Source organism: Mastigoproctus giganteus, chromosome 8 (genome assembly GCF_048544385.1).
Source record: "Mastigoproctus giganteus isolate SK-2022 chromosome 8, ASM4854438v1, whole genome shotgun sequence".
Taxonomy (NCBI): domain Eukaryota; kingdom Metazoa; phylum Arthropoda; class Arachnida; order Uropygi; family Thelyphonidae; genus Mastigoproctus; species Mastigoproctus giganteus.
In genome coordinates, this window is record NC_143582.1 from 83,383,148 (window position 1) to 83,407,117 (window position 23,970).

A 23,970-nucleotide genomic window follows, 5' to 3' on the forward strand; every position below is an offset into this window, starting at 1 on the left:
CTAAAAGGTCAGAGGAACAACACAACATGACACTACACAACATAAACATGTACCTTACACTTTTTAAAATCTCTGGCCTTCACAGTGTTCTGTGTTTCACAAACAGAGTACACAACACGGAGATGGGGGAAACCCCTTGGGCCGTTAGACAATGAACACTTTACACTTTACACTTTTACTACTGTTTTATGATTCACATAACCACAATGGATTATTGAGGTGAGTGCCGTCTCTTTATTTAAGCTTTGACTAAATACATATTTCTTGTCATGAACTTCGGCATCTTAAGCTTTTGCTAACTCTTTTATGGTTTATGCTTATTAATCAAAATTCAATCATAATGTGCAGTGCCACTACAATTTCCAAAAATCACTTCTTTTAAGCTTTATTATATTTCCTCAGATTCAAACCCTGGCACACAGAACAGTAAGGTCGTTCTCTTTAATTAAATGTCCCCCAGTCTCTAATCATCAGGATTTTAAATTATATTCAGAGAAAAATTTTAAGTATTTACATTATGGTGTAGCATAGGCAAACAATCAACTGACCGTTAGAACAAAGAACATTCCAACTGTCAAAATAAACTAATGTCTATAAGTAGTTAAATACTACCTGATATTGTTAAAAATACTCTGAACCCCATCACAATTCAACTCCGTCAACATGGTGATCACGAAGAAAATTAGATCTCTACTTAATACCACACTTTCAATATAAAATTCAGGAGCGCATAATAACACATCTAGCATAGCATAGCAAAAAGTACCAGGTTAAAATTTTTACAACTCAGCTTACAATTAAACATAATTAAGATTAAACAGAATTATTATAAAATGTAGTCTTACCTGTTGCCATCCCCCCTGCTTTCTGAATGTCTTGATTCCTACCGTGTATTCTGGCAAAAGATACTGGCGATAGTTTATTTAAATGAGAGAATTTCATTCAATCATCCAATAGTAGAGTGCCAGGTAAGTTATTCTGGATCACTGGATCCAGAATAACCTACAAGAAGGATAACTTAACATGATCTGGAATAACCTAAGCATCTGGCACTCTACTATTGGACAGTTGATTGAAATCCTCTAATGTAAATAACCTGTTGAGAGCACCTGTTGCCAGAATACACAATAGGGATCAAGACATTTGGCAAGTAGGGGGGCTGACAACAGGTAAGACTACATGTAATAATCTTAATTATATGTTTAATTGTAATTTTAGCTGTACAATTTTAACCTGGTACTTTTTAATAATTTTTCAAATAGATATTTACAGTATACCCAGTATAAAATAAAATATAAGTACATTCAGTAGCTTTCGGAACCCGTGTCCCTTTATCAACTGACAAATTTGAATACATTACAAGCAAAGTGTGGCACGTTACTCAAGCGTCATTGTTGTAGCACGGACGTGTGCTGCCTTACGCCAGTGATCATCCATCAATAAAACGGTTGTCTCTAGGATGGGATGTATACGCATGCCTTTCTGGCGATTTAATGCCTCAGGGTTGTTTATTATGTTTAGTGACTCTAGCCATAGGCGGTGGCGAAAGTGTCGCGCGTGGTCCACTATCTCAAAGTCGCGTTTGGGGTCAAGATCGTGGTTGGTAGCCCAAAAATGTTCTGCAAGCGCGGACTGGTCAGTTTCGGCAAGCCGGATTGCTCTGTCGTGTTCCGTGAGGCGATCCTGGAGACGTCTCGATGTCTCACCTACGTAGCAACTGTTACAGGCCCTACAGGTGATACGGTACACTACATTGCTGCGTAAGACAGGTGTGACAGGGGTCTTCACACTGGAGACAAGTGAACGTAGGTTCCTACCTGGTAATTGCACACATTTGATGTTGTAACTTCTCAGGATCTTCGAGATACGTCCTGACACTCCTGGATAGTACGGAATGTAGGCGGATGATATGCGGATGATATGTGTGCAATTACCAGGTAGGAACCTACGTTCACTTGTCTCCAGTGTGAAGACCCCTGTCACACCTGTCTTACGCAGCAATGTAGTGTACCGTATCACCTGTAGGGCCTGTAACAGTTGCTACGTAGGTGAGACATCGAGACGTCTCCAGGATCGCCTCACGGAACACGACAGAGCAATCCGGCTTGCCGAAACTGACCAGTCCGCGCTTGCAGAACATTTTTGGGCTACCAACCACGATCTTGACCCCAAACGCGACTTTGAGATAGTGGACCACGCGCGACACTTTCGCCACCGCCTATGGCTAGAGTCACTAAACATAATAAACAACCCTGAGGCATTAAATCGCCAGAAAGGCATGCGTATACATCCCATCCTAGAGACAACCGTTTTATTGATGGATGATCACTGGCGTAAGGCAGCACACGTCCGTGCTACAACAATGACGCTTGAGTAACGTGCCACACTTTGCTTGTAATGTATTCAAATTTGTCAGTTGATAAAGGGACACGGGTTCCGAAAGCTACTGAATGTACTTATATTTTATTTTATACTGGGTATACTGTAAATATCTATTTGAAAAATTATTAAACTATGGACCCCAGTACTCCAGGCCCATTTGTCACTGGTACTTTTTACTTCCCATTTGTATATATAATTCTTATCTGTATTATAAATTAATATTAATGCATAAAATTATTAATAAGTAACAATTAAATGTAAAAGGTTTGTAATTTAGCTCACAAATATGTAATATCAATTTGTTTTTCTGCCCTTTAACAGCTAATATATGGTCTGATGATGGGTACCAGCAAGGTTCTCGAAATGTCACCTTAATGTATGGAATTTAGTTATTAACTGAATAAACTATCTTAATATTTGTGTGGTATAAGAATGGTCATTACTAAAACTATGTCAAGCAAAAAATTTACAAGTATCTTACTACTGTGTGATTAACCAACTGAAAAATTCCACTCAGTATCCTAAGAAAGTTAAAATTCCCCATTATAAGACATTCTGATTTACTGGCCCACTGTTTGTCTGTATAGCTGTTCATTATATTCATCATACCCTGGCCTCATTATTTGGCCTCAACACACTCCTACTATTTTTGTTTTCCAGTGCTTATGCCACACCAATCTGACTCAGTGTTGCACTGTCCACCCATATCAACTGGATGCACTGCTTTAGATTTTATGTTCTTCTTAACTACAAGCATAATTCCTCCACTCACCCTGTTCTCTCTGTGTATATATTGTTCTCCCCCGTATTCAAATTCTCAGCCTCTCTTTCTCAACGATAGCATATCTGTCTGGCAAATTTGATATCCCTACAGTGTCCACATTTCACTAAGCAATATTGTACAGAAAGTATACATGCACCCGTTTTTTCTTTTAATAACCCTAACACAACCTATGTATTTGCTTGTCTCATGATGATCCCCAACAGGTCTTCTAATCTCAGACACCTCACTTTTCAGGCTGCTGCATGTTCCAGTAGAAACACTGCAAGAATCACTTACACCTGTGCCTATGGCTTCTGTTAATCTCTCTGAGCTAGAAATTTTCCAACCCACCTAAAACTAACTTATTAGCATCAATAAATATTCTAAGCAACCCTTCTGTTGAAGTGATTACTTACATAATTGCGAGGTCTGGGCAAAAGGAGGGGTTGACTAAATTGTGGGAGACAACACCAACCATTCTCTCAGATACCACATCTTGTGATCAGGATTATTCAATCCTGATCACAAGAAAATGTCCGAGTTTGGACCGTGATTCTTTGACTTTCAGAATTAGTGACATGAGGCATGAGGAATTAATAATAATAATAGCAATAAGAGCTTAGTTGATGGTACTCACTTCAATTGATCTGCTTAGTTACATGGTATTGAAATGAAATGAGGTTTAAAATAAGTTAAAATAAATAAAGACAGAATTGTTAAAAACCTGTAATTAAAATTTGCTCTAGGAAGAAGTGCACTACCTCGTCCCTGGTTGTCATTTATAAAATATTAATATGAGATCAAGGTGAAGCCAATAGTCACAACAACAAGTGACTTTCATGAAAAACGTTTTCGGTTGGCAATAATAGGAGAAAAGGAATTATGTATTTAAAGAATTCCTATGTTCCCATAATGCATTTTGAGACATGTGGGAACTTTACGGGCGTAAGGTTCCAGACCGGTGAAAGATTGGTTGGAAGTTTCATGTATAGAACGTTAAATTTAGTGTTATGGCGACACCATTCTATGACAAATGCCTCGTGTTGGAAGATTTTGTAACTAGATCCTAATTTAATAATTGCGATGGCTGAATCAGTTAGGGGATTGTGGGATGGTGCCGGCTTGATTAGTTTTGAAACTATTATGGTGGTAATAAGCACTTGTATTGGAAGTTTTTGTGGTGCCATAATTTGCGTAGTGCTCCTGATGTAGGAGCACTACGGATTGACATTTAATTAAATATATAACGTTGTTGATGTCGCTTATTGGATATTCATGTGTCAATTTATATGTATTAAACATGGCTAATTTATTATATGAAGAAAATATTAACATTATGTCTGTATTGGCAAACACTTGGCGAAGCTGTCTGGCAAGTCTGCTGTGATAAGGGAGGACAATGCATGTGTTTTGTTTGTTGTTCTGGTTGGTGCTATAATTATGTGGGTTATTGACATTATTTCTTGCAACAGAAATCGTATGTTGAATTAGATGTGAAGAGTATTTCCTAGCTATGAATTTCTTTGTAAGATATTGTAGTTCGATGGATAAATCATTCTGCGAAGAACTAAATTTAATGGTGTTGTAGATTTGATTGTAGAGAATGGACTCTTTTGTACTGAGTGGGTGATGCGATTTTCCTGTGTGTGTGTGCCTTTTCTATAAATTTTGGTTCCTAGCCTGGTGCCCATTTTATATATTGTGATGTTAAGGATGTTGATTTTATTGTCAGTTTCTATTTCAAGGGTATATTTTAATTTTTTGTGTATTGTATTGAATTTAATAAAAAGATTATCGATTGTGGCTCCGTTTCCTATTAATAACACGTCATCCGCATACCTCATGTAGAGCTTAATACTCGAAGGTAAAGGTTGGAGTACTTAGTTTTTGATCGTGGTTAAGTAGTTCCTAGCTTAAAGTAATATCGAGGCGAGTTCTAAAATGCTATTGATGTTAAGGGAAGTGCGTTTAGCTAAAGTGTTGTCTGTCGTTAGGAGTTCACGTAAGGATTGTAATGTAAAGGGTAAATGTACATTGGTGTATAAAGAAACAACATCGAAGGAGGCTAGGATGTCTTTCCCAGAAATTATGGTGGTGTTTATATATTAAAAACTTGATTGGTGTTGCTAACTCTAAATTTTGAAAATCTCAAAAGGGGTGATATAATTTTAACCAAAAAGGTGGATAGGTTGGCAAAATCGGATTTGCTTAAAGAACCTTTTGGCTGTAGGGCAGTGGTGTTTAACCTTTTCCCATACAGGGGCCATATTCAAAGTTAGATTTGTTTTGTGGGCCACACTGAGTGATTCGAGAAAAAATTGCGACATTTTCTACATCTTGTTAGTCGTAAAAGTTTTTTCTTCTTTTTTTTTATGTGCAGCAGATATATGTCAGTGATTTATTTTTTAGATTTTATTAAAATTATAAAAATATGACTTACTTTTTTTTTTTTAATACTTTAGTTTTTTTTTTTTTTTTAAATACTTTGGTTTCGTTTCTGTTTGAAATACATCATTTTTGTTTTTTTTAACAAAAAAAAAATTTACTTTTGCTTTGAAATGCTCATTTTAGAAAATTTACAATGTGAAAAGGATTACTGCTTTTCAGTATTAAGGTGAATAAATAAATATATTGATAAGCCTAAAATTGAAATATTCAAAAATTTTATTAAGTGCAATACACAATAACATTTACTGGACAAAACTTAACATTTAATGAGATGATTGAGTCTAGATATTTTTAAATAATTCTTAAAAATTTGTTTGCAAATTTGTGATGCCAATCTCAATACATAGTGAAGATTATGTCCTGATGTTATTTCTCGATGGAGCTCCAGATCTTGATGGTATTTCTCCACTTGTTCTCAAAACCTGCACTCCTGATCTTACTCCTGTTCCATACCACCTTTATTCACTTTCTTATTCCAAAGGTGTTTTTTCCTTCTGCTTGGAAATTTGCTCATATCCAGCCAGTTCCTAAAAAGGGGACAAATCCCTCCCATCAAATTACTTCTATTCTTTCTAAAGTAATGGAGGAATCACTTAACCATCAACTCTTAAACTATCTAGAAACCTTCCGTCTGATCAACGGTCGCCAGTATGGATTCCATCAGTGTCGATCCACAGGTGATATTCTGGCCTATGTTGCCAGTCTAAGGACAAATTCAATGAAAAAGTTCGGTGAAACACAAGCAATTGCTCTTGATATCTCAAAGGCTTTCGATCGTGTTTGGCATAAAGGTCTTCTAAACATGCTTCCATCTTATGGTTTGCCAACTGTTTTTAGTAATTGGTTATCCAGTTTTCTCTCTGATCGCTCACTGAGGGTGATGGTAGATGGCTCTCTGTCTTCTAACTTCTCCACTAATGCTGGTGTCCCCCAAGGTTCAGTTCTTTCCCCCACTCTTTTCCTCTTGTATATTAATGACCTTCTTCCATTGACTGCAAATCCTATCCATAGTTTTGCTGATGATAGCACATTGCATTCCACTTTCCATTTTGAGAAACCTTGCCCCCTGCTCAGCTTGAACTTCTCGAATATCTACTACCAATTCCTTAAATGCCGATCTCCAGGTAATTCTCCAGTGGGGCAAAGACAACTTAGTTGATTGCAATCCTTCTAAAACGATAGAGCCTGACGTAGCCCAGTGGTCAGGAGCGAGAGTGCATAGCACGCGTTCCTTGAGTGCACCGGGGTTCAAGCCCGTGACTACTAAATACGATAAATATTTGTATTGACGATTTATTGTAAACTCTACTGACTTGGTTGTCGTGCTGGAGTATAAACAGAAAATTTAAATTTTCCTTCTAAAACTCAGTCTTGTCTTATAACTTGCAAAAAGGATTCTTCTGCTCCTATATTTATCTTTGGTGGCACTCCGATTTCTAGGTAAGATGATATATCTCTTTTGATTGTTAACTGTACTACTAGAAAATCCTGATTGCCCTTAATTCCATATGTATATAGAGCCACTATAAATATGCAAACTCCTCTGGCCTCAGCCACCACGATAATAAACAGATGGGGATTACCCTGACTTCTAATCTCTCTTGGCATAAGCACATTACAAATATTGCTTCCTCTGCATCTAGAAAACTTGGTTTTCTCTTTTGCTCTCGGCGTTACCTTTCTTCCAAACAGCTGTTCACTCTGTCCAAATCGCAAATCCATCCTACCATGTAATATTGTTCCTACATCAGGGGCGATGCGTAGAAAACCTGTCTGAGGCTTCTAGATTCCATTCAGAAGAGGGCAGTTAGGTTAATTAATGACTCCTTTCTAACAGAGTCTCTCCACTTGCTGTCTCATAGACTGTTTCGACAGATACTTCCATGGGCACTGTTTTTCTGAATTGGCTTCTTTAATTCCTGCTCTCTCTTTCAAAAAAGTCCGAACACATGCTGCCACCAGCCAACATCCATTTATTGTCCAACTTCGAACTCACAGGAACAACCTTCCTTCATATGTTTTTCCTGACAATTACAGTCTACAGAAGTTCAAGTCTAATATCAACAAATATCTTCTTTCGTCTTCTCAACCTCCAACCCAAGCATGGTACTAAGTACTATAGGTTCTAATACCTCTCATGTTTGGGGTTTTCATTAAAAAAAAAAAATGCTCATCTGTTGTTATTCTGTTTCTTTTTAAATATTTATTTGATTTTACGAGTGAAAAAAATCTGCTTGCATACATACGTTGATCTGAACAAAGTAGCCATTTTCATGGCATTTTCTTTTATTAGCAGAAAATATTCAGATGAGAAAGCCTTGTAGAATTGAAATAGTTAATTTTTGCAATTTATTTACTTATTTTTGAATCATATTTTGGCTTGAAGATCAATTTCAAGTTGCAATCTGGAATTGTAGTTTTCAGCCATAGAAGTAAATGGGTTCTCAAACAAAAACATTTTTTTTCATCGGATTTTATGTCCGAAAATCGACTTTCAAACTTTTAAAAAAGTAATTGTAGTAACGAAAGGCAACGATTCTTTGGAAATGTGTTTCTCCTTTAGCTCAGTACCACATTCAAAGTGAACTTAATTGTCTTGCTTAACTGGGATTTAAATAATAACTTATTCTGAAATGATTTAGGTGTCACCAAACAAATCAGACCAATTTTCCTTTCCCTTGTAGTTTTAAATTAAGAGCATTTAAATGACTAGAAATGTATGTATGAATTGCAAGATCAAACAGCCACTCCATATTTGATAGTTGTGTTATTGGGTTCCCTTTTTCTCTGTTGAAACGTTCAGTGATGTTTCAACGGCCACATTCAACAGCCATGTGATCTTGTAAAATTTACAGTTGAAATAATCACATTCATAACGTGTTGGAGATCCAATACTTTCCCATAAAGAGCTTCTTGATGCATAATGCAGTAATAAAAGTATGATTTTACCAATCATACTTTTTGCACCGCCAGTTGTGGCTCCTACCAGGTTTTTAATATTTAGTCCTAACTTTTTGATAGATTGGCAAAGATCTTCACGTGTAGTTGTTCCGCACATATTCTGTAGATCAGCTAAATCTTTAAATGGTACAAAATTATCATTAATTCCACGTATGAAGATGAGGAGTTGGGCTGTGTCATTTACATCAGTATTGTCATCCAGTGACACACTAAAATATTTCATTTGTTTTATGCTTTCCAAAAGTCGTTCAAACAAATTCTTTCCAATATCTTCTACTCTTCGCATAATTGTTTGTTGAGACAAACAATTGTATCAATTTTCTTGTATCATTTTTCGTTTCTCCGGACATATTTCTTCCACAACCTTTAACAAACAACGCTTAACAAATTCACCATCATTGAATGGTTTACTTTCAGAAGTGATCAAATATGCAACTTGATAACTGGGCACATACAGCAGATAAATTTCTTGACTGATACGTTTTCAGTATGTTTTTTTGTTTTCTTAATTCGTTTTGTAACTTTGAACACTTTTCTTTTCACAGCACTCCTTTATGTTGATCATAAGATTTATGATTGGAATCAGTATCCTTTTAAATTATATTATTTAAAAACTCACACAGTCTCCTGACACACCAAACACACTGCTTTTTCATGGTAAGCAATGAAGAAATAGTCTTCAGTCCACCTTGGATCAAAAACACGACACTCCAAATAGATTTTCCCCTTTTGGAACATTTTTAAGAATGATTTTTTTAATTCAATACAAATTAATAATTAATTCAGTGCAATGAACAAGCTATATCGAACTACATAACTGTATTTAGCATAGGACTGCCTTGAACCACATGTACGTGTTTGACACAGTCGTGCTGTACATGCAGTGGTGATCAATGCTGTTTTAGTTCACTTTCTGCGCAGGCCTTATAAAAATTAGTCGCGAGCCATAGGTTGGACACCACTGCCATGCCATACGGTGGTCAGATTTGTGTAATTTTGTAATGCCGAACATATGTGGAAGGACGTTACTGCGTATACCATTCTTCCCGAACGATGGCGATTGATGTTTGATGTATAATGTGAGGGTATCTTTTACAAGTATTCTTGCCGACCGGGCTAGCTGAGTGGGTAAAGTACCTACCCGGCAAACCAAAGGTCGCGGGTTCGATTCCCGCCTTGGGCTTGGATCAAAGTACTGCAAAAACCTTGGGAGGTGCAATATGGCCACAGAAGCCGATGCGCCAACAACTACCAATCAACCCAACAAGTATTCTTGATGAAAATATGAGCGAATTTAGGAATTATGTTGTGGGCAAGACATTTTTGCAAGAATGAAATATGAAGTTGGTTTGTGAAATATTTCATGAGTATTTTGGAATAGTGTGATTTTGTATTTACCCTGTCTGAATCCGTCATGAGAATTCCAAAATACTCATTAAACATTCGGACATGCTAAATACAAAATAACAAATCCGCTTTTGCCAACCTATCCACCTTTTTGGTTAAAATTATATCACCCCTTATAAGATTTTCAAAATTTAGAATTATCAACACCAATCAAGCTTTCGAATATATAAAAACCACCTTAATTTCTGGGAAAGACATCTTAGCCTCCTTCGATGTCGTTTCTTTATACACCAATGTACATTTACCCTTTACATTACAATCCTTACGTGAACTCCTAACGACAGACAACACTTTAGTTAAACGCACTTCCCTTAACATCAACAGAATTTTAGAACTCACCTTGATATTACTTGAAGCTAGGCACTTCCATTTTCAAGACTAAATATTTGGTCTCCCGTGGGATTAGGAATTTCAGTTTCATTATCAGAAATCTACTTAGCCATGATCGAAAACCAAGTACCCCAACGTTTTCCTTTGGGTATTAAGCTTTATATGCGGTATGCGGACGATGTGTTATTAATAGGAAACCGAGTCACCATTGATAATATTTTTATTAAATTCAATACAATACATGAAAGATTAAAATATACCCTTAAAATAGAAACTGACAATAGAATCAACTTCCTTAACTTCACAATATATAAAATGGGCACCAGACTAGGAACCAAAATTTATAGAAAAGGCACACACACACACACACACACACACACACACACACACACACACACACACACACACACACACACACACACACACACAGGAAAATCGCATCACCCACTCAGTACAAAAGAGTCCATTCTCTACAATAAAATCTACAACACCATTAAATTTAGTTCTTCGCAGGTTGATTTATCCACTGAACTACAATATCTTACAAAGAAATTCATAGCTAGGAAATACCCTTCACATCTAATTCAACACACAATTTCTGTTGCAAGAAATAATGTCAGTAACCTACATAATCATAGCACCAACCAGAACAACAAACAAAACACACACGTTGTCCTCCTCTATCACAGTGGACTCGCCAGACAGCTTCGCCAAGTGTTTGCCAATACAGACATAACATTAATATTTTCTTCATGTAATAAATTAGGGACCATGTTTAATACATATCCAATAAGCGACATCAACAACATTATATTTTTAATTAAATGTCAATCCAGTTGTAACGCATGCTACATCAGGAGCACTACCGCAAAATATGGCACCACAAAAACTTCCAATACGCGTGCTTATTACCACCATAATAGCTTCAGAACTAATCAAGCTGGCACCGAACTTACACAGCACGTGCACTCTCACAACCACAATCCCCTAATTGATTCAGCCATCGCAATTATTAAATTAGGATCTAGTTACAAAATCTTCCAACATGAGGCGCTTGTCATAGAATGGTGTTGCCATAACACTAAATTTAGCGTTCTAAACACAACTTCCAACCAACCTTTCACTGGTCTGGAACCTTACACATGTAAAGTTCCCATGTCTCGAAATGCATTGTATGAACATAGGAATTCTTTAAATACATAATTCCTTTTCTCCTATCATTGCCAACTGAAGACGTTTTCACAAAAGTCACTCGTTATGACTGTTGACTTCACCTTGTTCCCATATTAATATTTTATAAATGACAACCAGGGACGAGGTAGTGCACTTCTTCTTCCTTGGCCAAATTTTAATTACAGGTTTTTAACAATTCCGTCTTTATTTATTTTAACTTATTTTAAACTTCATTTCCACTTCAATGCCATGTAACTAAGCAGATCAATTGAGGTGAGTACTGTCAATTAAGCTCTTATTGTTATTATTATGGCGCCTCCGTAGCCAGGTGGGCAGGAGCAGCAGTGTGTAGCACATGCTTCTTGATTAGACCGGGGTTCGAGCCTGTGACCACCAACTACGGAGGATGCGGAAAGGTCAGAGAATGACCACCACATATCCCCTGAGCAATGTGGCCTTAGTTGCTAATGCTCCTAAAAACCAAATAACAAACAAACAAGCTATTATTATTATTATTATTAAGTCGATTACATAACAGTACATTAAGAAGCTCTATAAATCAACTAAGTAAACAAGGAATATAATTTAAAAATGTAGAAGTTAATGTTTTCTCCTTAGCTTATGCAGAGTTAGTTATTTGAGGGATGCAGCATAGTTGATATATATTTCACTTGAATTTTTAATTACAGGGGGCAAGAAGTGAAAATCCTGCTAATCCTTCAAAAGCTGTAGAAGATGCCAAGGTAAGTAAGTGTTTAAGTTTACTCCTATTTTTGAAGGTGTCATATCCTTGCTGGGGTGGGGGGGGGGGAACCTTGATCCAGTTTTAAAATGAATCTTGCCACAACTGAAGAAACTAAAGCAATAAGGGATTTATTAAAATACTCAAGTAAAATAATGTATAGTTAAAACTATTATATTTGTATATTTTAATAAAGACCTTATTTCTTTAGTTTCACCAGTTGTAACAAGATTTGTTCCCTGTTGCACATGCCCTTTTTTTCCTAACCCTATATAATTTTTCTTGTTTACCAATAAAAAACAAAATCAAGTATTTGTTTTTTATTGATAAAAAATAATTAGTACAAAAAGGTCCTCAATATATATGAATTTGCCATATATGATTTCTCTGTTATTCAAGGACCCTACTTCTGCCAGGATTTCATTTAATCGAGCAAAATTCAGCCTAATTGCAATTAAGAATGAATGGCTGGTGGATCTGCTGTTGTCAATTATTGTTGAATGTTATGCGATGAGACTTTTTGTGTTCCAATACCTTCCTGTACAGTGTTGCTTTGTTTCTTTGCAGATCTTTGCTATATCACTTCTATCCATAGAAGTGATACAGCAAATAATAGTCCTGACATTGAAATTAGAAATAGAGTCACGTTGAGGTGAGTGGGGGATTATCTTCACTTGGCTCATCCTATAACCTGGGTGAATGTACAATTTATATTATCTCTTTCTTCTACAGTAACAGCAGAGGTGAAAAACCTAATGGCTGAGAAGATTCTCTCAATATACATAGAGCATAAAAACAAAAAGGAGGTTTAGCAACACTGTGATGATGGCTAAGGTTCTAAAAATCTATGAATGCATGCATATCAAGGGAATAGTTCTGCCGATCCAGAGCCCTTTATTGGTAGTAAGAGCAGCCTTGATAATTTTATTAAATGACGAAATGTTCATAATCTGAAAGTGAGTGGGGGATGCAGTTGGTGCAGATCACGTTGCTGCAGCTAAGTTTCCAGAATAGATTCAGGCAATAGCAGAGAAAAGTTAGCTCTAAGCAGGCTTTTAATACTGGTGAAACAGTCCTTTTCTGGAAGAGGATGCCATTGAGGATGTATATCAATAAAACAAAGAATGTATTGGTAAGAATAAGAAGGCATTGGTAACTAATCAGGCATTTAAGGACTGGTTTTCTAATCATTTTGACATGTAAGCTGAGTGTACCACAGGGAAACTAATCTTGCATTCAAAGCACTGCTCATTCTGGATAAAATCCCTTGGACACTCAAAATCTACCTTCTAATACAACTTCACTGAGTCAGCCACTTACTGGTGGGCAGGAGCAGCAGTGCGTAGCACACACTTCTAGATTAGACTGGGGTTCGAGCCGTGACCACCAAATACAGAGGATGCAAAAAGGTCAGGGAATGACCACCGCATATCCCTGGAGCAATATGGCCTTAGTTGCTAATGCTCCTAAAAAAAACCAAATAACAACAACAGCCACTTACTTGATGGGAGGGGGGTTATTACTATATTCAAGCTTCTTATCTCAGGAGGACTTACAAATTCTGGATGGAAAAGATGATTTTGAAAATCCCAGGAATAAACCAATCATTTGTGATTGGTGGAAATCTTAAATGTGAGGGGGTGCTGTTTACAACATTATGGCAGCATGGAATGAATTGAGTTCATTTATCATGAACTGTGTTTGGAAAGACTGTGTTGGTGACTTTAAGGGATTCCCATATTTTCACCAACACTTACATCAGGTTGTTAAAATAGGATGAAAGGTGGGTAGAGAGGGCGAGAGCTTCTCTGACATTTGTTCTGATGTTATAGAACTAATAGATTCTTGATAAAGATATGTTTGGATGACCTCATTGACATGACTGGTCAAGAATAGGAAGAAGAGGAGCAGAAGGTTGTCCTAGAAGTTAAAGATATATCAGTGAAGAAGATAGCAACTTTTTTTTTTTTTTTTTAATTATGAAATACTTGCTCAAGCAGCAATATATATGGACATAAATTTGGAAAGAAGCTTGCAGTTTAAGCATGTGTTAGACCCTCTTCTTGTAGCTTAAAAAGAGATCTCTGCTGAACAGTAAAAGCTAAATAGACCACTTTGATGCAATTCCTGAGGTCTTCCTCCTTCTCCACTCCCATTCCACTGCTTCTCCTGGAATTTCAACTTCCACCACTAGTGCTGTCTGATGACTGACCTCTTGATGTCATGTCATATCATACTCCCTGATATGGAAACCACCTTGATGATTCTACAGATGTCATGTCATTACACCATCACCCATTATGTAAAATGTCTACTACCACCTGCACCACCCAAATATCTGTTTTTATTTGTAAATTCTGTTGGGAAGAATTTACCAACAAATTCTGTTGTTATCCCACCTCAGGAGGACATCCATCCAGGTTCTCGTTGGAATGGATGATTTTGAAAATCCCAGAAATAAACTTAACTATTTAAAACATTGATTTACTACTGCCACACACAACCAAGTGTGTCTGTTTTTATTGGTAAATTCTGTTCTCAGATAATTATTTAAAACCTTTTTTTATTAATTATTTTATAAATAATGTTGTATCAATTTTGTCTTAAATGTGTAATAAAATGAAAGGCATTGTTTAAATTTAAAACATAGTGCCAAAAATGGGTTTGCAACGCTGCCTTTTAGGTTGTGGAATGCATTAAGATTTTCCACATTTAACTAATTATTCATTATGTGATTTCTGTTCATATAAGGATTTTTGGAATACAATTATTGCACATGTATTGTGCAATAATTGAGGACCTTCCCCCATACTGGTTGTATTGAAATCAGAAGAGCAGTTAGCATGCTGTTTATTATAGACAAGCAGTGCTATCTTCCTTTCTCCCTTTATCAGAGGAAAATTAGGTTGCACTAACTGCTGTGGAGTTAATATCATACCAGAAGAGACAGATGAGAGAGACACAAACATTTTTTTTATTTCACATCCATAACTCCTGATAAATAATTTTTTTTGGCTTAATAAAACAAATATAAACTTAGGTCACCTAGTCATTAGGTAATGTGTGTGCACATGTTGCAAATGGCAAGGTTTTTAATTTTATATTTTTATATATAAAATTCTTTTTTCTATTCTTGAACATGAGACATTTAAAAGTTGAAGGTAGTTTTGTTACTCCATAGGGTTGATGTAAAGTAGCTTTATCTCTGTAAGGCACAATTGAAAATATTTTCAATCCGCCCATGGGGTGGATTGAAACACATGAATTAATTTCTAAAAAACTTCATGAAATTAAATTCACCTCATTTAATGCTACTAAACATGGGAATTCAAATATTTAGAAATAATTGTAGTGTTTAACATGTTTAATTATATCACATACCACTGGTAGCAACTCTCCTGGTTTAAAATGGGGAATCTACTTTTTTTTGAATGGGTGAAATCAGACATCTTATTGATTGACCTTGTTCTCTGACTGTCAGAGAACAGCGTATGATGACAGTTTTTGACAGTCTCAGATGACAATCTGTAACCATCATCTGTTGACTGTAAACGTAATTTGTTAATTAGTTTTCTCTATTTTTTTTGGAGTTAAATAGTTTTTCTTTGTATTTTTCTTTTCTTAAAAGAATATTGAAACCATTAAAATTTTAATTTTTAAAAAAATTATGGAATTACCACTTATTTTTGTTAATGAATGGTCATTATACTAGTCTTTGTCAAAATAAGAACATGGGACAGTAGTGTTGTTCTCTGTAATGTGCGATAACTTCATTGTACCTGTGTGATGTATGGTTAATTAGCAATATCTTTCAGTAAAATGCCAAAAAAAAAAAAAGTGATAATTTCAGAAGAGATATTTGAAAGATTTTGATGTACTGTAAAATCTGCAAAAGGTAACACACAGTCTTTTGTACTGTATGTATGTATGTGATTTTTCAGTACGAGGTGGGAAACATGATGTAATCAGACATTTTCAAACAGATCAGCATAGGAAATCATGCAGTGCATAGTAACATATGGAGAAATAGATGAAGCATTTCATAGTGATGATAGTGTCATACATGCTGAATATATATTCACATGATTTATCATAGAACATAATCTTCCTCTGGGCTGTGATGATCATGCAGGAGATCATGTCAGAAATATTTCCTGATAGTGAAATAATAAAAATTTGTGGTTGTGGAAAATGAAAACAGCTGGCATTGTTAGTAGAATTGTACAGATAAGAGTAAATAAAATTGCACAGTAATGAAAGCTCTGAAAAATGTTAAATTTTAAATTGTTACAGATGGCAATATTGAACCAAAGTGAGGCCAAGCTATATCCTGTTGTAGCAACCTTTTATTAAAAAAAAAAAAAAAAAAAAAAAGCTTGACAAATTGAAAGCTTCTTCTCAGTACCAGCATTGGAAGGTGATTCTACAGGCTACAACATTGGGCATCCTCTGAACAACTTGAAAGCCATTGTGATTCCTTTTAAAAACTGTCTTTCACTTAGAATTAATAATGCCTCTATTATACTAAGTCTTAAAACTGGGTATCAAAAGGGGAGATCGAGCACTTAGTGTAATAGGCTGTGCTTGTCATCATATTAATTTGTGTGCTGAAAAGGAAGCTTCATACCTTTTGGTTAACATGGTTGGCGCACTACAGCCTAGGTTGCTGTTGCACCAGTAAACCCAAAACCAAACCAAACCAAACCGTCCTGTAAAAGTGGAGGAACATTTCACAGATATTTACTGTTGTCTTGAAAGAAATGCTAAAGGGAAAGATAGATTTAAATGATTTAAACTGAAGCATGCTACTGAAGTAAAAAAAAATTGAAGCATGTGTGTATGCATGTTTACTTCTTTGGTTAAATGTGTAACTGGACTGATAGCACAATTGTAATTTCTGTCAAGTGTATTTAGAGAAGAGGTTAGAAGTGGTAAAAAAAGCCACAAGAGCTTTTCAAGTTCCCATATTTAAAAATACAACGAGAAGTCACTAGTGAGTAGCACTGACTGGTATCCAAATCCAGTTCGTGATCCAAAAGGAATTTTGAACGAAGACAAATTAATAAACTGCTGAACAAAATGTTCGAAATCACAAACTTCTGATGAAAGCAACCTAAGCAGACCAAGCAAGCTTAATAGCTTTAGGCATGTTATCCTTACTCATACAGAAAGTCTGTTTATGTTCCTCTCTTACAGGCTTGAATAAAGTACTTTGCTTGTTTCTTTTAATTGTTGTGCCACCATTTGAAAATTGGAACATAGTTCTTCAGTCTAGCATATTTCGTATCCATGTACTGAAGTTATTACTCCTAGATGTGTTGAAGAATATTATGTGTAAAATTATTATAACAAGTTTTTAATTTTTGTCACTTCCATTTTGGATTACCGTGGCATACTGAATAAGAAGGATTGATTCTGACCTCATTACTGGCATTTATTCTGTAAAGGTTGTGGAGAATATAAAACAAGATGAGAAGACTATTCTTTTGTTCAGTGAGGGAAGTACTTCATTACTGCATGTGAGTACATAGTGCACAAGTTTCTACTGAAAAAATGGCGATCTTATAACTGCCAAGGTAGCAAGAATTTCATTATTTGGCTGTGCATCATGAAATTTTTGTGGACAAATTTTGAGTACTTCTTGGTACTTGAAAAGATAAAGAAATAGGTTAAGGAATAGATAAAGAAAGAAATTAAACATAAAGAAATAGATGGAGAAAAACATGTTTAGCTGCATCACTTCTGTCATTTTCAGTGTGAGAAAATACTAATATTATAAAATGTATTATTGAAGAAGAAAGAATAGATCTATATCAGTCCCTGATGAGGGAAACTGACAAGTGGAACAAGGAAGCTTGAAATATAACAAGTTATCTCAGGTTATTCTTGACATTTTAATAATTGTTCATAGCAGTGCTGAGTGTCAGAGAGTGTTCATCCAGGTGAGAAAAACAAAATCTGTGTTCAGTTCATCTCTTTTTGGGGGAGCTTTGGAAATATTCTTCGCAGCCAAGTTTAGACAGCAGAGCCATTGTTATGAACAAAACTTTGTGTTAACATTTCAGAAGAGAGAAAAGTTTGCAACAGTAATGCTAACAACATTTGCTTGAGAATAGCCATGAGAGAAAGGCTGCATTGCAGAAGAAACCATCACCAAGTTATGGTCTGAGGTGCTTAGAGTCCACACTCACCGTGAGTGTGGACTTGGAAGGATTAGAAAAAAGGTTGTGTGTTAGGATTGTTTGGTATTCTGGTAGATAAATGAACAGTCTGAGTGGGGTCATTAGTAATTGCAAAAGCCTTAGCATCTTGTCTAGCTGGGTCTATGTGATTAGAAAACAGAGGCCAGCTAGTTATAAACATTAAAATCACCAAGGTAAAAACCTTGATTTTCTCCAGTCCAACTGTTAAGAAAGTTTGTCTGGAGAAAGTCAGGTTTCAAAAAAAGGAAGTCAGAGTTCCAAGTGATTAGTAAAGTTGGGAGAATGATAGAGGCAGCAGATGAATTTATTATTATTATTATTATTATTATTATTATTAATATCCATATGATGCAAGGAAGCCTGAGGCTTATGCTGCACCAGGAAAAAAAAAAAACAAAAAAAAAAACAGTTCCCGAGTAACCCTGAGAGAGAGAGAGAGAGAGAGAGAGAGAGAGAGAGAGAGAGAGAGAGAGAGAGTGAGTGTGAGTGTGTGTGTGTGTCAAAATTAGAAGGGAATCATTTGATAGAATGTGGTAGAGAGATTTTAAGCCAGAGAAGATCAAAAAGAGGAGATTCCAAATTACTAAGTCTCTGACAGGGAATATCAGAACGAATATATGCACAAGTGAAAGGAATCATACAGTGCCTAATTTGGACAACTGAGATGAGCAGTGGTTGAATCAACTGATAACTGAGATTTTGTCAAAAAAAAGTAAATGAGGTTTGGCAGACTGTAAGCGGAAATGGAAATCATTGAGATTAGAACTGAGACCACTCACTTTTGTGAAATGAATGAGGAAATTTTTGGGAGGTTTAGATCTTTTTGCAGATAAGTTTTATCTGTTAGTTTGACTATTCATGATCTATTCAGTAGTAAGTAAAAGTGAGGTATGAAATAATGACATTTTTGGATAAGGTGTACACATATGTAGATCCTTGACATCATGTAGCCTTGGCAATGCTCCCTGCATTCGTAGTACTTGGACTCCCTCCAGTCACTATCTGGCAGTGAGATTATGTACTGGCTGATTCATATTCCTTCTAGAGAGTTACCAATAGTTTCAGTCTGGTGGACTATCTAGTGACTGGCCTGTGAACACCATTTTAGAGCTGAAAAATGCAGGGGAGATTGGATCTTGCCGCAATGCTCATTATAACCTCAAAAGACATCAATCATGCTGCATGAGGAAAGATGGGGGGGGGGTCCAAAGATTTTTTCTGGAAACTAAACATGGGTTTCATCACTTCAATTCTCCAATAAGTAAAGCAGTTTATCTGTTATCAGAATCAGTTGAAATAAAGAAACTAAAATTGTTCATCTTTGTAAAAGTGGTATTTATTTTATTTCTGTCAAGAGCTGTATGTAAAAAGAAAAGGAAAAAGTTGTTTTCATTGGCATGTAACTTTCTGACTATCAAATCATTCAAAAATGTATTAGAAAAGTAAATTATAATATAAAATTGTATTGGCTAAACAAGACTAAATGAGGCAAGAAATTTTCCAAGTTTTACTTTTTGTCATGGGAGAGTTTAGAAATACTCTGGAGACTGTACGAGGCTGGCAACTCTGAAAACTGTAGCTTCACTTAGTCTCATTTACAGAACAAACTAAATAATATTTTAGTATGTTCTGTAGACCCCTAAAAAATTACTTGCATAGCCTCACCCACATATTTATAAAAACAATATCCACTCAAACAATCAAGAACTCCTATCCTCAGAATAAATGTCCTTAAGAGCTATATACAAAAAGGAACAATGCAGATTCTGGGCCACAATTCATACTTGGCCATTAAAATCACTTGCAGCAATTTAAAACTATTGTCCTCAAAATAAACAATGCCAAACCTTACTTGTCTATCATTGTCCCATACTGAGTCATCTGGTCAGTAAAATAATTTGCAACAGTATTGAACTCCCACCCTCAGAATAAAGTGTTTTAACACAATGCAAATAAAAGGGAATGCTTGAATAAACATTTATTCTGTGATATCCAGGAAGAGTCATGTTGATTAAGAATAGTGTAAATAATGGTGTTTTTTTTTTTTTTTTTTTTTTTTGCCAGTGCAGCAAAAGCCTGTGGCTTCCTTGCTGCACTATATGGCAAATACTATTACTAATAATGTAATCATTGACAGAAATTAAATAACCATTTTTTATAAGAAGGAACAATTTTCTTTCTTTATTCAATAAACAATAAAACATCAGAGTAATTTTTTTTACAATAATATAAATAAATTTTGAAATATATGTAATTTTGTAGTGCTAAGTTCATTAGTATATTATTAAATATGCTGTAATTGAAGCATGAATCACAGGAAGTAAACGTGCTAGTTATATTTGCATAAATTTATCTCGTTTTTTTTTGTGCAAAAGAGGCTAGACAAATACTCATGACACAAAAAGCACCCTATTAATAAAAACAGAGTTCATATTTGTTCTGTTCATAAATGAAAATAATGATGCATTGTTATTATTATTACTTGACTTTATTTTCTGATAAAATTTTATATTATTAACTTTCCAGTTGCTATAAAAATGAGAAACTTTCAAAAATTTGAGTTTCTGTGGTGGGGTGGGGGATCACTTCAATATTTGAAGGTCCCTTCCCTCCATACCTTAGTCTGCATTGCAGCTTACTAAACAGTGCCCCTTTGCATTTTGAGATGATTGAATCTAAAGGAGCATGGTTATTTGTCAAAAGATTCTTATATCTGGAAAGGCTCCTTTCAACATCTGGAGATGTTATCAGAGCATATTTGAATTAAACCAGTTGTTGTTAGTTTTTCCTCCATATCAGTTAGCCTTTTCTCTAATTGAGGTACTGGAAATTTTACACTTGGTTTGAAATCATGTGTTCTTATTCAGCATTTTATTTAATTAGGCAGTTATGGGTTGTCCATCCAACCTTGTCTTAGTATTAATAGTGCTGAATGATGTAAGAAAATAAAAAAACACACACACACACGCGTATGCGCTCTTCCCATAGTCTTCAGTTTCATTGAGATTGCCTGCATTACTTTTTTAATTAGGGCAATAGCGTCATTCACTGTCTGGCTTCATTTTATGATGTTTGATAAAATGCAAAAAATTAATAGTTATCTTTTATATCTGTTAAGCTTCCCTCCACATTTAGGGATCCGGGTGCCAAACGATATCTCTGTGCTTCCAGTGCAATATCCAAAAGTGATTTACAATTCTTTTACTTTCCTGTTGTTAAGAAATCTATTTATTTCATAACTGCTCTTATTACAGAAGTACTTGTACAGAGCAAGGAAGGCAAGCCACCTTTCTTTATTTCTCATAGTTTGTTACTAACCCCTACTACTTCTCGTTTGGTCACACCAGGCACTGCTCCAGCCTCCCTATACCAATACTGCCTGTTGTAGGATCAATGCCCCAACACATTCTAGAGAGCAGGAAGATCACAACCCTTCCTGTGCTAAGAGACAAAAGAAGGATACAGACCAGAATATCTGGCCTCACTTCCTTATAATACATTCCTTGACTGACCAGCCAATCAGCAAGCTCTCTCCTTTTCTGATTCAGAAATGTTTAGAGAATGCTGCTGGCTCACCAAAAATGATTCGCAGGCTAAAATCAGGTGACCTGCTTGTTGAAACAACCCAACACAAGCACTCTGAGAAGTTACTTAAATTGAAAACACTTGGAGGAACTCCCATAGAACTGTCACCCCATGCACCTTAAACTATTCAAAAGGAGTTATAACAGAATGGGATCTTCTACATGTATCTGAGGAAGAAATTGAACAAGAACTCTCAGATCAAAACATTATTCAGGTCAAGAGAATCCTAATTAAAAGGGATGGCTCTTTGCTTCCAACCAGAACCATCATACTAACTTTCAACTCGCCAAATCCACCAAATTCTGTAAAAGCCGGATATTTGAACCATCATGTCCGACCATACATACCAAACCCCCCAAACCCTATGCTTCAAATGCTTCAGAATACGAACCTACGGGGACATAAGTTCAAATTAAGAAAGGATAGATGTAGAATAGATGTGCGGAAATTTGCCTTTAGCCAGCGGGTGGTTAATTGCTGGAACAAACTTCCATCTGTCGTTGTGGAAGTTGATAGGTTAAATAAATTTAAGGAGGAACTGGACAGGCAATTGGAGGGTATGGTGTGATTTTTTTTTTTTTTTTTTGGCTGATGCTGCATAAGCTCCTACACTTGCTTTCTTGCATCAAGTGCCACTACTACTACTACTACATTCTAGAGAGCAGGAAGATCACAACCCTTCCTGTGCTAAGAGACAAAAGAAGGATACAGACCAGAATATCTGGCCTCACTTCCTTATAATACATTCCTTGACTGACCAGCCAATCAGCAAGCTCTCTCCTTTTCTGATTCAGAAATGTTTAGAGAATGCTGCTGGCTCACCAAAAATGATTCGCAGGCTAAAATCAGGTGACCTGCTTGTTGACTTGACATCGATGGTTCGACTGTTGATGATCCTGCTCAGATAGCAAACAAACTGAATGAGTATTTTGCATCTACATTCACACGTGAGGAATCATTACAGTTTGAAAATGGAAGAAGGTTATCAAATTGTAGCAGTGTGCTTAATGATTTTGTAATAACTGAGAGCAAAGTGGAGGAGAAATTGTTGAAGTTAAACATAAGAAAGGCACCTGGGGTGGATGGGATCTATCCAGTTATATTAAAGGAGGCGGCAAAGCAACTAAGCAAACCCTTAGCCATAATTATGAGAGCATCCTTGGATTCAGGGGAGGTTCCCACGGACTGGAGATGTGCAAATGTATCCCCAATTCACAAAGGAGGTTCGAAGGGTGACACGAATAATTACAGACCAGTTAGTTTAACTTCTGTTCCGGGTAAAATAATGGAGTCACTGGTTAAAGATGCATTGCAGGATCATCTAGACAAGACTGCAGCAATAATTCAGACACAGCATGGGTTTGTTAAGGGAAAGTCTTGTCTGACAAATTTGATTGGTTATTATGATGTGGTCACAAAGGAACTGGATGCAAAAAATAATTTTGATATCATATACTTGGATTTCAGGAAAGCTTTTGACACTGTTGCGCATGGAAGACTACTGTACAAATTGGAGCAGAATGGTATTAAGGGTAAGTTGCTACAATGGATAAAAGGATGGTTAAGTGGGAGAAGACAGAGGGTGGTAATCAATGGGTGCTGCTCTTCGTGGACTAATGTTATTAGTGGAGTCCCACAGGGTTCGGTGTTGGGTCCACTGTTGTTTTGTATATTTATCAATGATATTGATGAAGGTATATCAGGCTTAATGTCGAAGTTTGCAGATGACACGAAGGTTGGCAGAGTTGTTAATGACAGTAATGGCAGTGTGCTACTGCAACAGGATCTAGATAATCTGGGCAGATGGGCTAAGAAGTGGCAACTGAAGTTTAACCTTGACAAATGCAAAGTACTGCATATGGGTAGAAGTAACCCCAGAGAAACGTACCAACTGTGTGGTACTACACTTAAGGTGGTAGAAAATGAAAAAGACCTGGGAGTAATTGTGCAGTCAGATATGAAGTTTTCTGAGCAAT

General features: G+C 36.0%; 1 protein-coding gene across 1 annotated transcript in view; it reads left to right on the forward strand.

Moving 5' to 3' along the window:
- The window catches only part of LOC150081685 (annexin B9-like), a 208,120-nt gene that overhangs the window by 152,588 nt on the left and 31,562 nt on the right, over positions 1 to 23,970 (forward strand). The window contains exon 8 of the mRNA XM_090380286.1: positions 12,154 to 12,207. Coding sequence (XP_090236412.1) covers positions 12,154 to 12,207 — 54 coding nt within the window. The remainder of the gene's footprint in view (positions 1 to 12,153; positions 12,208 to 23,970) is intronic.